Here is a 14,285-nt window from a genome sequence, read left to right as displayed (position 1 = left end):
GAATGGCGGGAATGCCCCACTGTGCAGCGACTGAGGCATCCAAAAAATTGCCCTCAGCTCCCGAATCCACCAGAGCTGGGCAAGAGTGGACGGAATCCTGGAAACGAATGGACACCGGAAGCAGGGCACTACGAGACTTTGGGGACTCGGAACATGGAAAACGCCCATCAGAATTCCCGACTTGCTGATGGGCCCCGGCTTTTAAAGGACACCGGATGGCTCTGTGTCCTGGCTTCCCACAGTATAGGCAGAGCCCTCGAGTCAGTCGATCCTGCCTCTCCTTGGCAGAAAGAGACGGCGCGGCCCACCTGCATGGGTTCGGGTCGGCTGTAGGGAGTGAGGTGGCGAGGGTGAAGTTGGGTGCTCTGTCTTCCAAGGTCCGGGAAGGCTGGGCAGTCCACCGCTGACGGCGAAGCTGAAGACGCCTCCACACGCGCAGAGCCAGTTCCACCAGGGAGTCGAGATCACGAGGCAGTTCATGGGTGACAATCTCATCCTGGATCTCATCGTTCAGCCCCTCCCGAAACCTGGCTCGCAAGGCAGCCTCATTCCAGTCACAGGTGGCTGCCAGTGTTCTAAATCGGATGAAGTAGTCTGTGACCGACCCACCATCCTGCCTCAATCGCACCAGCTGGGAGGCTGCCTCCTCCCCCTGTGCTGATCGATCGAACAGCTTAATCATTTCGGCTCGGAATCCCTCGAAAGTGGCACAGAAAGGGGCACGAGCATCCCAAACGGCAGTTGCCCAGTCACGAGCCCTCCCCTTAAGGAGGGTGATCACGAATGCCACCTGAGACTCCTCTGTGGCATAACGGGCGGGCTGGAGTGCAAAGACCAGGGAACACTGGGACAGGAAGGCCCGGCACGAATTAGGATCCCCGCCATAGGGAGGAGGACTATTGGCATGGGGTTCTGGACCGGCCTGAGGTGAAAAGTATGCCTGGGCGGCAGCAGAGCCGGGTGGCCTGGGCCTCTTGCTGGAGTTCTTGCACCCTTGCACTGAGCTCAGCAACTTGGGTTGTCAGAAGGTCGACATCTCTTGAGGTAACCGTAATTTGAGTCGCATGCTGGCCAAGGAGAATACCCTGTTGCGTCACAGCAGTCCTGACTTGGTCTTCTCCTGCTGAATCCATCTTTGGTCTGACCGTTCTGTCAGGAACGAACACGGATTCAGTTGCAGGATCAACTTAATTTATTTGTAGTCTTTGAACAAAAACTCGACTGGGGCAGAGGAACAGAAAACTTGACTTCAGCAGGAAAATCAAAACGGCCTCCAGTCACTCCACTAGGCAGGAGCATAAGAAAACGGGAACTTGATAACGAGTCTCTACATAGTCCTGCTGCTCGATTCCAGCGTAAGATCCCCAGGATCAGGTGAGGACGAGCTGCCAACACAGCACCGGAAGAACCAGGCCCAGCACAGGGGATCAGAGGTCTGGAGAAAACAAAAAGGCAGAGCAAGCAAAGAGAGAAAAAAACTAAAAAAACACTAGCTAAACTTGGAGCCTACACAGACTTGACAAGACAGGACAGGACAGGACTGGATACGCTTGCAGCATCCTCACACCACAACGGTCAGACACAAGACTGCAAACAAAGGGAGCTTAAGTAGGGGGAGCAGTTAAGGAGCTAATGAGCCACAGGTGAGAAGGCAGCTAATTTAGTGATTAATCAGATGACGATGGGGCGGGAAACACAAGCACATGGCAGACTGTTTGACAGAACAACAAAAACAAACTGATCAGACTGAAGTCATGACAAATATTTGTAAAAAATAAAAATAAATTAAAAATTTAAATAATTAATTAAAGATTTAAATATATAGCAGTGTATATAAATAATAAATAAATAAAAACTAAATGAATAAATATAGTAGTGTATATATATATATAGCACTTTTCAGATTCTGAGCTTTTGATCTGAGCTGCTATCATCATCATCTGTATTTCAGTGCAAGTCACATGTGTGTCTATTTCTAAATGAATTTTTGGAGAAGCATCCTGCATAAGACAGTCCCGAGCACTCGACGTAGAAATGACCATGACCTCCATTTAGTCTCATCACGATCAGCTCGTGAGCAGCAGATCTTTCAGTCTGGGTCTTTTCATACCAGTTAATCACGTTACCGAAAATCAACTGGTACAGACCTCTTGCCCCATAATGCCGCTGTGTGAGCAGACATTGCTTTGCCCCGGCTTTACTGTGTGATTTAACATCGCCCTGCCGATGGATAAACTGGAACGAGGTCTCATTCAGCTCCGCACACCCAGTCAGAGCAGCTCCCAGCATACAAATGAACTGGGATGAATGAGAGAGAGAAAACACTAACCACCTCGGCGGCGGTCGGTCGGGAGAAAGAGTCGCTGTGTGAGGGTTTGTGCTGAATAAGTCACGGATATACTGGGAAGTCAGGAGGTACGAACGGGAACCAGTTCGAAGAGTGCGCCGCATGCAGAGCGGCATTGAGTTTAAGATGAAGCCCCAGCGCAAAGTTTGGACAACATCTGATCTGACTTGACTCTTTCTGTCTGCCGGGCAAAATTCACAGCCGTGATGGTTGCTAAGGTGTTCACGTAGTTGTTAAGCTGTTTCAGTTTTACTGGATTAAGCCAAAATGAGTGTCTGTGATGTCCTGGTCTATATTTGTTGAAATATTTAAGTGTATTTATATATAAAATAATCGTAAATAGACCATATAAATATATAAAATAGGTGCAGCATGAGTTGCATTTGTAATAAAACCAGCTCTAATCATACATGTGATATTTGTACATTACATTTAAATGAAATATATGAATAATTGGTAGTTATATGTAAATGTAGTATATAATAGTATTAATCTATATATATATATATATATATATATATATATATATATATATATATATATATATATATATATATAATGCAGTTTATATAGTGTTTAAAAACATTATTATATATAACTTTATTATATATAAAAATCTATAACATTAATATAATAAAAATAATTGTAAAACCTAATTAACAAGTGTAAAAATAAAACATAATAAATATAAAAATAATACTAATAAAATGTGTAATATATATATATATATATATATATATATATATATATATATATATATATATATATATATATATATATATATATATTTAAAATAAGAAATTAATAATTCTGTTGATGTAGGCTACTTTAACATGCATAAATGTGTTTTTAAAAATAAATATTTAATTTTACATATAGATTTTGTATACATTCATTAAATCTGTTAAAAACATCAAAAGGTAAAAGTATATTTGAAATATTTGTGTCTCTGTGTGTGTGTGTGTGTGTGTGTTTATTCATTCACTCTCTTGTTAGTGTCCAAAAATCCTAAAGAAGCAGAAAAAGGCTTTTATTTTGTCAGGTTTTAAAATCTGCGCAACAAGGCCTCATATCAATGTCTTTAAAATCTAAGGTTGTGTTTACTGAACCCAGAAACTCAAACACTACAGTATGATCACGTGATTTTAAACCTCCAAACAACGAAAGTGACTTACTAGAATAGCTGCCAGTATGTGTGTATATATATATATATATATATATATATATATATATGATGATTGTAATTCTGATGACTGTCATTGATTATATGTTTCAGGCCACCGAACCGTTTCTGGTGAATGAAGACCCGTCCAGAGGTCCAGGGATACCAGAGTGCTTCGTAGTGTCGGATTCCTACAGGGTACGTCCGCTTATTGCTCCTTTACTGCTTCAGCATTGTTATCGATGTTACAGAGTCATAGAATCACCGTAACCACGATTATTATTTCCACATGCACACATGCGCACGCAGCGAAACACTGAGCCTCGTAACTCCACCGGAGCCTGTTTTCTTGTGGGAAATGAAAATTATATCGTGCACACTTCTATAAAACGAGAAGTACACACGAGCGCAGGACGGCGAAGGGAAAAAAAAAAAGACAGAAAGAAGTGCAGCTTTTAAAATTCCACCCAGCGAGCGCGCTGGATTTACAGCGATGGGAGTGAAATAAAACGGTCATAAAAACAGAAGGGCGGGACGGAGAGACGGAGAGATGGGAAGGGGAGTCTGCGGATGACTGAAAATGAGACCGTTAATGAGCTGGGAGCCTCGTTTCCAGCCGGTGGCTTTTGCCAACGTTTCGAGGAGAGAGAAAGAAAAAAAAAAACGAAATCTGGGTTGCTCCGGCGTCTCGGGAGAAATGGAGGGAAAATGATGAAACGCGATTGGCCCGGGAGTGCAGAAGGGGCCGAGGTGTAAAATATAGCCGCTCTGGATATCAGGAATGTGTCAGACGATATCGTCCGTCCAGTTCGCTTAGAGGAAAAGGAGGGCCCGGCTCTGTTTTATAGCTGCGTGCTTTTCTATTTTTATTTTGTGGAGAAGCCGACAGCGGTTCATTAAAAGTTGCGTCACGATGTCTTAGCAGTTAACGAATAAGTCTTTTTGGTTTTGAAGCTCGCGTGGAGTCAGTGCCGGGTCTTGAACCCAAATGTGACAGCTGAGAAAAAAAAAAAAAAATACAATGCTAATATTAAATAAAACTTGCCGTATAATTAAGTTCGAAAGAAATCTCTTCTGCTCACCAAGGCTGCGTTTAAAAATACTGTAAAAAAAAATACATTTGTTTAAAAATGCTGTAAAATCAGTAATATTGCGAGATATTATTGTGATTTTAAAGAACTGCTTTCTGTGTGGATGTATTTAAAAATGTAATTTATTCCTGTGATCAAAACTGAATTTTTAGTATCACTGCATGATGCTTCAGAAATCATTCTATTATGATTAGACGCTCAGTTTCATCAATTGTTATTGGTGCTCGACTGATAATAATTGCTTTATTATCAGTGCTTGCATTATTTGTGCATTAAAGATTCTTTCTTGAACAAAAACATCAAAAATATGACATCCTTGTTGAATAAAACGTATTTATTTATTGATTTATCGCTTTTCTCAAAGGCCCGTGGCAGCATTTTCTACGTTGAAAATAATCAGAAATGTTTGTTGAGCAGCAAATCAGTATACAGAAGGATTTCTGAAGGATCGGAGGACGCTAAAAATACAGCATTGCTTCTCAGCAATAAATTACATTTTAAAATATATTCAAATATCGTCAATGCTTTAAGTTCTAATAATATTTAAGAATTTTCTACAGTTGTTACTGTACTTGTGATTAAATAAATGCTGCCTTGGTGAGCAGAAAAGAGTAAAAATAATAAAAAAAATGAACTTTTGACCCATGCAGTATCTATTTATTATTGCATTATCTTTGCCTTTCAAACCAATGAACTCGAACTTCAGAAGCATGCAACGTATAAGCCTTGAATCTCAGAACAAGACGAGCTTTCGCTTGCATGCCGTGGGTTGGACATCCAGGCATACAAGGATGGCGTTTTTTGGAGAAGCAAAAACGCTGGAAAGTTGCTGCACATTTTCCAGCCCTTCACATTTCTGCATGCGCATGATCTAAACGCCTCCGCCTTTCCCGAGATCGCGAATGTAGATCTAATGCTCTGCGTGAGGTGATCCAGCAGCTGCTGATTTACTGCACGCGTGTGGTTCGGTCATGTGTTCGTTTAGCAGCCTGGTACCCGCTCAAACCACTAACTGTGGGGCACGCTGAGAGGTGGTGCATGAGTTATCACGGCGTGCATGGCTTTCCTTGGGTTTGGAGAAACTCCTCTCCTCTCACCACTGCAGGCCTTTGAACTGGTTTTGTGGCATTTTGTTACAAATCAGTTCAGGATCTGGAACGGAGAAGTCGAGGAAGTACCCTTCGGTTTTAAATCCACCTGCTTTCGTGCCCTTAAGCAGTTCACTGGTTTCTAAAAGCTAACATTACTTGTTAAGACAAGCTGTCTCTGGGTAGCAGACGTGAAACATACTGTACAGCATCTTAAACTATTTTACATTTTTATATGTATTTCACGGCATCGCTACGCAGCAGCGGTTCACTTTTAAGCCACTATCAATAAATAATTATCCTAAAGCATTTATATTTATTTTAAGTTAATGTCAATTTCAACATTTAGTCACACATTACTAAATATTTGTATCTTTTAACATTTATGTAAATGATTAAACAGTTGTTATTAATGTTATGTATTTCATATTTAATTCTTAAATAATTTTTTATGCAATTTGTATTATTCTGGGCTTTTCAAATATTCATTTAGAATGCCAAATAAATAAATACATCAATAATTTGCGATAATTTACATTTATATATATATATATATATATATATTAATTATGCATATATAAATACACACACATGCATGATTACATTTATGAAAAATGTTACTTTTATATATTAAATATATTATGATATAATTCACATGCATATAAACAGAAAATGCATGTTTTAAAAATGCATGGTGTGTGTTTGTCTTTATATATATATATATATAACAAATATACACACATATTATGCAAAGGTTATGTAAAAGGTGATTTAAATAAAAATATAAAATATAAAAATAAAAAAAAATGAACAAAAAGAATCACTGTAATTTATATTAATGCATTATCTGATGCTAATTAGCGGGAACTTACCTATTTATTTATTTATTGGACCTTTTACGTGAACTGAAATAAATTAAATAAGTAAATTGTATAATAAAAGACAAAAGTGATTTAAAAATATTGGGAAAACTAGAAAAGTAAACCTCTTATACATCTATAAATGTTAATTTAATTAATGTCTGATTGATAAAACCTTCATTATTAGGTTTAGCTTTAGCTTTATATATATATATATATATATATATATATATATATATATATATATATATATATATATATATATATATATATTGTTTCCTTAGCTATCCATATGCGACACTGCAAGAGCGTTTAAAATATATAATATTATAAATAATAACTATAAATGCCATGTCCGTGCTTAAGGACATGTTACTGGCGAAGCGCTGGCGAGCACACGCCAGGTCAAAGGTCACGCGAGGCAAGAAGCGCTGATGATTCACGCAGGTATGTGTTTCCTGTGTGGTCGTCCTCTCTCTCCCTCTCTCTCTCTCTCTTTGGCAGAGGGCTGTAATTGGCCACACAGTGCCGGCTCTCTCTTTGTTTCCCCTGCAGTGGCTTGCGGTGGAACTGCACAGGCAGTCGGGCCTCATAAATCTCCAGGCCTCCGGTGGCGCATCCAGCCTTCAGCTCCGGTTCTGCTCAATGACTTCACCCCCACCTAAAACCCCCACCCAGGGACGCGCTCCAAAACCCGGCACCTCCACTCGCCGCCCGCTCTCGCCTTAACGTTCACCGCTTTCGGCATTCATTTAGAAGTTTGGAAAGTGCTTTCGAGCGTCGCAGTGCAGCGTCTTTTACAGCTGATGTAACTGACATTAAATATGGCTTACGTTAGACGGACGTTTATAAGGCGAACACAAAAAGATAGCATTTTTTCGCTTGTTTTTGCTTATGAGTTATAATGAAGGATGTCTGTGTGTCTTGGCAAAAACCTCGTTCCTGTTATTCGACCTTCTTTTATCTTTTGTTCAGAACGCCTTTCTTTACTCACGCACGCCTTTACTTACTTTAGTAAAGAATAAGATGCGTTAATATGCAGCAGCTTGGTAAACATGATTTTTTTTTGTGTGAAGAAAGACAGAAAAAAGGACATTTCAATCGCTAAAACCTATTTTTAAGTCTTTGATCCTATTTAAAAATTTGTTTATAATATTAGACATAGTTTGAATAAGTTGCCCGTCTTTTTTTCTCATTTATTTATTTTTTAAATTCAATTCATTTTGACATTTTTCAACAATTTCAACACCGGTCTTTAATCCTGTATAAGAAAACGTGCTATTTATTTATTTGTTTGTTTATTAATGCTTTCTAAATAAAAAAAGAAATACATAAATATAACTTTATTTCGTCACCAAGAATATAAAAATTAGGATTGCTAAGGTACAGGGGCATTTAAGGGACATTTCATGCAAAATAGTGGATTTAACGATGAATATTTGCATCCATACATAATATTTACATAGTATTTACATTCTCTATATATAATGCTTAACACATCAGTGATTTAATTTACATCGAAGCGGCGCTTAAGACGTCTCTTAAGCGTCAAACATGCTTGACAAATTATTGCATATTTCAATAATTTAATAATCGCATATATATATATATATATATATATATATATATATATATATATATATATATATATATATATATATATATAAATACGCACAAATCTAGAGCCAACTCGTGTTCTTGTGTTCTTGTATGTGAAAATGCATCATATTAAAAATGTTTTTTCTGACGTATGTTTAGATAATTGGGCACATTTTGGCAAATCTTACCTTATCTAGAGTTTACGCGAGCATTTACGTGCGTCCGTCAGACTCAGAGAGAGAGAGAGAGAGAGAGAGAGAGAGAGAGAGAGAGAGAGAGAGAGAGAGAGAAGAGGGAGGGAGAGAGAGAGAGAGAAAGTTTTTCTTCGCGCAAAACTTTGTGCAAGCTTTCACTTTCAGCCGCTTTAGGCGGAGTTACAGCAGCGTGCAGTGAGCGAGAGCGGGACGGCAATGCCACTTCCATCCCGCTTCAGTCACGCATCTCACATATAAGCATGTACTCTCCATACTGCCTCACACAGGTAAAGCGTTCCTTCTTCTTCTGCTTGATTGATCCGCGTACGCGTCCGTCAGCTGCTCCCCTCGACCGCGGGACCGTTTCGTGTTGCGCCGGAGCGCGCGTTCGGTGGCACGTCTCCAGCTGACCTTCTTTACGCGCTTTCAGTGCGCGTGGTTTGGGCAGAAAATGGCGCTTCGCTGGAAATCGATTTAATATAAAAGGAGCGCCGGTGGAGGAGGAGCGGAGACGTATAGATAGACCTCGAGCTGCGAGTTTAGCGCTTCGCGTCGGGTTTTTTTCTCTCTCCCATTCCGAATAGCTTCACTGGGAGCGATTGTAAGACGCGCGCGGGCTTCGGAAAGTCCTGCGTTTAAGGCTGTTGCTGTGAGTTTCGTACTCGATCGGTTCGCCCTATGATTTGTATTTTATTTTTTTTCTTTTGGGAAATGTCAAAGGTCGCCTGCATTGCCCCGAAATTCCAGTTCGCCAGCTTTTCTGTTCTGAGCTCACGGATGCTCGTGCACACCGTGTTTTTTTTTTTTTTTTTTTTTTTTATATTTTTTCTACACGCAAACTTTGTCAAATGCATCTTTTAAATGCATCTTTCGGTCGAGAAATGAGCGAAATGCAGTTGAGAGACGTTCTGGGGTTGCGACCTGGTCGAAATGTGTATGCTGTAAAATTTGCACGATCTCTAATGTAAATCTGAAAACTTCTTTTACGCGCAAGTCATGGTTTCTTGAAGTGTTTACACACGTATAAGAGCAGCACATGCATGCCTGGCATTCCTAATTCACCTTCAGATTTGCATAGGCGACTATCTGCAGCAATTTATTAGCCTTGCAAAGTTTCTGTGCGTTTTTTACATTTTAAAATCTGCATCACATGGTGTAAGTTATTTATGCGTAGACCACTTTTGTCACATCAGCTGTTTTAGGGTCACTTTTGTTTTCTCCAGCGTGAAAAAGTTCGCCATAAACTGTTTCAAGGTATCGAACATTTACAAAACATATTTATTGGATGCTCCTGTATTTTTGTCATTTTTTCTGTTCTGTTTTTGTGCACGCTCTTATGCAAAACGCACACGCACACACGGCTAACATGCTTTTAAAGACTTCAATGCAAACTCGGAGACTTCGTTTTAAACCGAAAAAACGAGAGCGAAAAACACGAGATTTGAATCTCGATGGAAACCAAGAGAAGCTCTCATTCATTACTCGCGTTTCCAAACTCCCAATGGCTAGTGCGGGGTTGAACGGGGCTGACAGCTCTTCTCCTGCTTTCTAGAGATTCTTTGTCTTCGTGATATAGCTGGCTCTGATTCCCGATTGTTCCTGAGGTCGTCCCGCATGAGTTAGTGCGGTCTCTCTCCGTCGTACGCTGCACTTGTTTATATTTCTGCGCTGCGTGTGTCATGTGCAATTCATTTCTGAGTTTTACAGTGCTTCTATTAAAACGGTTTTACTTCCATGCAGAACCAGGGAGCGTGTGTTTTTCTTCGGGCACGCAGGCGCCGGCCTGTTTCCCATTTAACGTGCAATAGTTGCTTGCTCGCGGCCTCGCTCCTTAATTGATCGAAGCGGTGCAATTCAACGACGAATTATCCTGTGATTTGACGGACGTCTAAAAATGTATGGCCTCGCATCGGTAATCTTCTGAGCTGTGTGCGCCTGACACGATGCGTGCACATTACTGTAGTGTAGGTGGTTTCTCAGTAAGCGGGCTGCAACAGATTTATCTCTTGGGTCTGAAATCGACATATTTTCCTGTTTATATTGCGCTGAATCATACCTGTGTCCGCTCCAGAGAAAACAACGGCACCGGGTCAGTCGCAACTGGAAAAGCAAATACGCAATATTATTATTATTATATTGCTGGACGACTTCTAGCTTTTATTGGCTCGATTGAAGGCTTTAGAGCAGAGAAAAGTGACGTTTTGTCATTTATTTACTATATTATCCATTTTGAGTTATTATTTCATTCGTAAAAATAACATAGGCTTTTTTAATTGTTATTTTATCAATCATTTTTTATTTTATCTGATAGGAAATGGGTTTATGTTATATGTCAGTTATTAAATAATTATTAATTATTGTATTATATTATGAATAGGTTTTATATTAAACTATGCGGTGTCCATTTACTAGATAATCTATTTTATCTATCTATCTATCTATCTATCTATCTATCTATCTATCTATCTATCTATCTATCTATCTATCTATCTATTTATCTATCCATCTATCTATCTATCTATCTATCTATCTATCTATCTATCTATCTATCTATTTTACCTATCTATCCATCTATCTATCTATCTGTCTGATATATTGTTACGTGCATTAATTAAAAACAGTTCACTGGAGAGTTCGAAACCGTTTTAATGCACCGTTTTAATAAATGCAAAGGTGTTTTAGATACGTGGAGTGTTTTCTCTGTGAGAGGAGAGAGAGCGGGTCTGTGCGTCTTCAGGTTTGTGCTCGAATTTCGCAGCTTCGCGTCTGACGAATAGATTTACATTTTGGCTTGTTCGGTGGTTGTAAATAATTAAAGCGGGCCTGGAAGGTCATTAATGATATTAAATGTAAATAAAAAAGGTGGGACGAGTGGCCGAACAAAGCTTTTTCCCATCGAACAAGCGCCGCGAGGAGTTTTGGGGAGCGCTGCGTAATACGGCTTGGTTCTAGATCAGGTGGTACATCCAACCAGATGCTGTTCAAGGTCTGAATATGCTTCAAACGAATGGCAGAAAGTAACAGCTGTGGAAAAATGCTACTTAATACAGGAAAACGCTTTTTTTTAACTTTTTTTTTTTGATTCGAATGCAAGCGATGCCACAGTACGAGTTTCCTTTTATTTGGTAAAGAAACGTTACTGGCAACCGAAGGTCATTTTAAATTAAATTCATTTGCTTCGTGCCGAAAATGAGGGTCGACATCAAAAATTATATCTAATTATGTACTTGTGTTTTGTATAATTAAGGAGAGAGAGAGAGTGTGTGTGTTAGAGAGAGAGATTATCGCATACAGCTGCTGGGTCACACCTGCCTGTTTTAAGCCTGCTGGATGTGCAGCTCACGCTCAGTCATTAACACTTCTGGATATTTCAGTTTCTGAATTCAGAAACATTCGACCCCAGTCAAGAGTACACTGCACACCCCATATGAGGGTTTGCATACAGTTTTACACACATGCATAATATATATATATATATATATATATATATATATACCAGTGGTCAAAAAGTTGGAATAATTAAGTATTTGAAAAGAAAATGCTTCATGTGAAAATTCAGCTTTGTGTACGCTAGAAATAAATTACATTTTTAAATATAGTCAAGTAGAAAAGAGTTATTTTACGTTGGTGTAATATTTCACCATTTTAGTGTTATTGCGGATTTGTTTACTGAGATGCATATTTTATTGTATTTTAGTTTTTTGCCGAATTTAAAAATGTCTTGATTTTGGAAGCCGTGATTGTCTATAAGCGCATTTTTCAGGCAATAAAAAATAAAATAAATAATAATAAAACGATAAAAGGCGTAAATGAATGAACGGATGATCACGAGTACTAATACAGACGTTCAAAAAAAAATGTAACATGCTATTATTTATTAAACCAATTATTGCAGTTCCACTTGGTTTGAAGAAAATCCGAATACTTCACTTCAATTAACTTGCAACTTCACTTCAATCAACTTTTAATTAATCAGTCTCTAAGACTAGCAGATGTGACTTCCCGAGGATTTGATTCGCGGCCAGTTTTATGACCGTTATGCATCTTTAAAAAAAAACGGATCTGAATTTCCCAGCGCTGAAGAGAAACCGTTTGTATCTCGCTTCACAAAACTTTAATCAGTAGCGGAGAATATCTGCACATATTCGGCCCGGTAACAATCTCGGCTGAGATGGATGAGGCTGTTCAGCCGCGACAGGCTTAACTTTCTCCCAAACCTGACTTAGTCACTCTAGAGTCGCTCTAGATGCTCTGGTTTAGCTCGCTCCCCGGGCCTGGAAAATGAGTTGGAACAGCTGCTCTCGGATTAAAATCTGACGGGGGCCGCAGTCGGAGGAATATTGCAGATCTGAACACCTTTATCGTCTTTCACTTTCTGATTCACTTACGTGTCTCGACTGTGTCTGTAAGCTTGAATTCTTCCTTGTCCGCTTGTTCACCTTCTTTTTCTAACTCTGAAGCTCAAGTGGTTTTATCCCAGGATTAGGAGAGAAGCGTTACAGGACCACCGTTAGGGACCACTCGTCCTTTTTTTTTTAAGCCACGGTGACTGTTTAAATATACAATCAGCTTTAAAAAAGAAGCATCAACGTGCTTTTTCGTGCAATTTCATGCAGCGTTGTGCACATTCAAAGTGCAGGAACGAACAATGCAAATAAGCGCTTTTAAATATCATATTAATAACAATACGATAATCATTTACTGGTATTACCTGTGATCAAAAAATGTTAAAACATTTTCTTTAAAGCAGAATTCATTCACTGCATGCATCATAAATACGCAATAGTTATAAATTCCTATAAATATATTCCTATTTTTGGTGTTTTTAATAATTTTATGGCGCTGGATCATTGATAACCCTGCAAAAAATTAAAAATAAATTAAAAATTAAGCGGTCACTTATTGTAAAATGTACTAGCAATATCCGAGCGATTTAATTGTTTCTACACCCAGCGTTTTTTACTTGAATGATGATATATTACTAAATGGACGATCAAAGATTTAGTCCGCCGCTGAAATTCTCAGGCGGATCACGCAAGCGAGGTTTGAAGAGGACAACTAGTTGATCTTGCGTTTCACTTCAGAGGGCCGTGGCGGCATTGTGCGCTCGCGTGAAACCAGAGTCCCGCGTTTGACCAAATGGTGTCCAGTGGCACTGGGTTGAGCTGGTTTCATGGCACAGAGTCGGGGCGGTTACAATGCCAGACGGGGCACAGGGACGCTCTGTTCCTTTTACTTATTCATTCTCACGGGGCGTCAGCCGTGTCCCCTAGCCGAGCGCCAAAGCTCCCGTTCACCCGCCGTACGGTCAACAATAATAAGACCACTAACAAAGACATTCCATAGAGACTGCAGGATCATATCACATTCAGCTCCCCGAGGTGCACTTCCAATGTTAGTTAAAGTTTTATACGCTTTGCAATCAATTCACCGTTACCATTTTCCACGCTCTTTTTGGATCGAATGTTTGTTTTTCTGTGCCTTTAAAAAAAAAAACAGAATTACCTAATTAGTTCAATTCCCTACATTTAAAGAAATGAATCATTTAATCATTAACTACATTTCGGCTCATTGTTTACGTAGAAATAGGTTTTAGCTGCGCTTTTTAAAAAAGAGGAGCGAGACAAAGCAAATAAGAACAAAGTCTGTGAAAAAAGGGCAAAAGCGGCGTCTTAAAAGCCTACGCACAGAAAAAACTTCTATGCGAAATCTTTTAATGCAAATGAGATTTAGAGCTTTGATAGAAGAGAACATTTTCAGCAAATAAATCTATCGTATGACTTCTACAGAAGACTTAAGTCATATCACGGACTCTTTTTTGAGGTGCCTTTGTTTTCATTTCAACTCGCTTTTTATCCGTTTATTATTTATGATCAATTCAGTTATGATTTAAATTACGATTGATCATTTTTAACCTTGCTGCCCCAAGTGCATTGCCTTATTT

The 14,285-nt window shown here is 39.1% G+C and overlaps 1 protein-coding gene across 11 annotated transcripts in view; it reads left to right on the top strand.

The window, feature by feature from the left end:
- nfixb (nuclear factor I/Xb) overlaps nt 1-14,285 on the top strand; it is a 227,670-nt gene that overhangs the window by 24,296 nt on the left and 189,089 nt on the right. For all 11 annotated transcript variants that reach the window (XM_043235377.1, XM_043235371.1, XM_043235370.1 and 8 more), the window contains one exon: nt 3,624-3,707. In XM_043235377.1, the coding sequence (XP_043091312.1) occupies nt 3,624-3,707 (84 nt within the window). Of the gene's footprint in view, nt 1-3,623; nt 3,708-14,285 lie in introns of those variants that run through there.

The sequence above is a fragment of the Puntigrus tetrazona genome, chromosome 3, assembly GCF_018831695.1.
Source record: "Puntigrus tetrazona isolate hp1 chromosome 3, ASM1883169v1, whole genome shotgun sequence".
Lineage (NCBI taxonomy): Eukaryota > Metazoa > Chordata > Actinopteri > Cypriniformes > Cyprinidae > Puntigrus > Puntigrus tetrazona.
The sequence above is the reverse complement of the archived record's forward strand: the minus strand, read 5'-3'. Positions and strand labels throughout refer to the sequence as shown.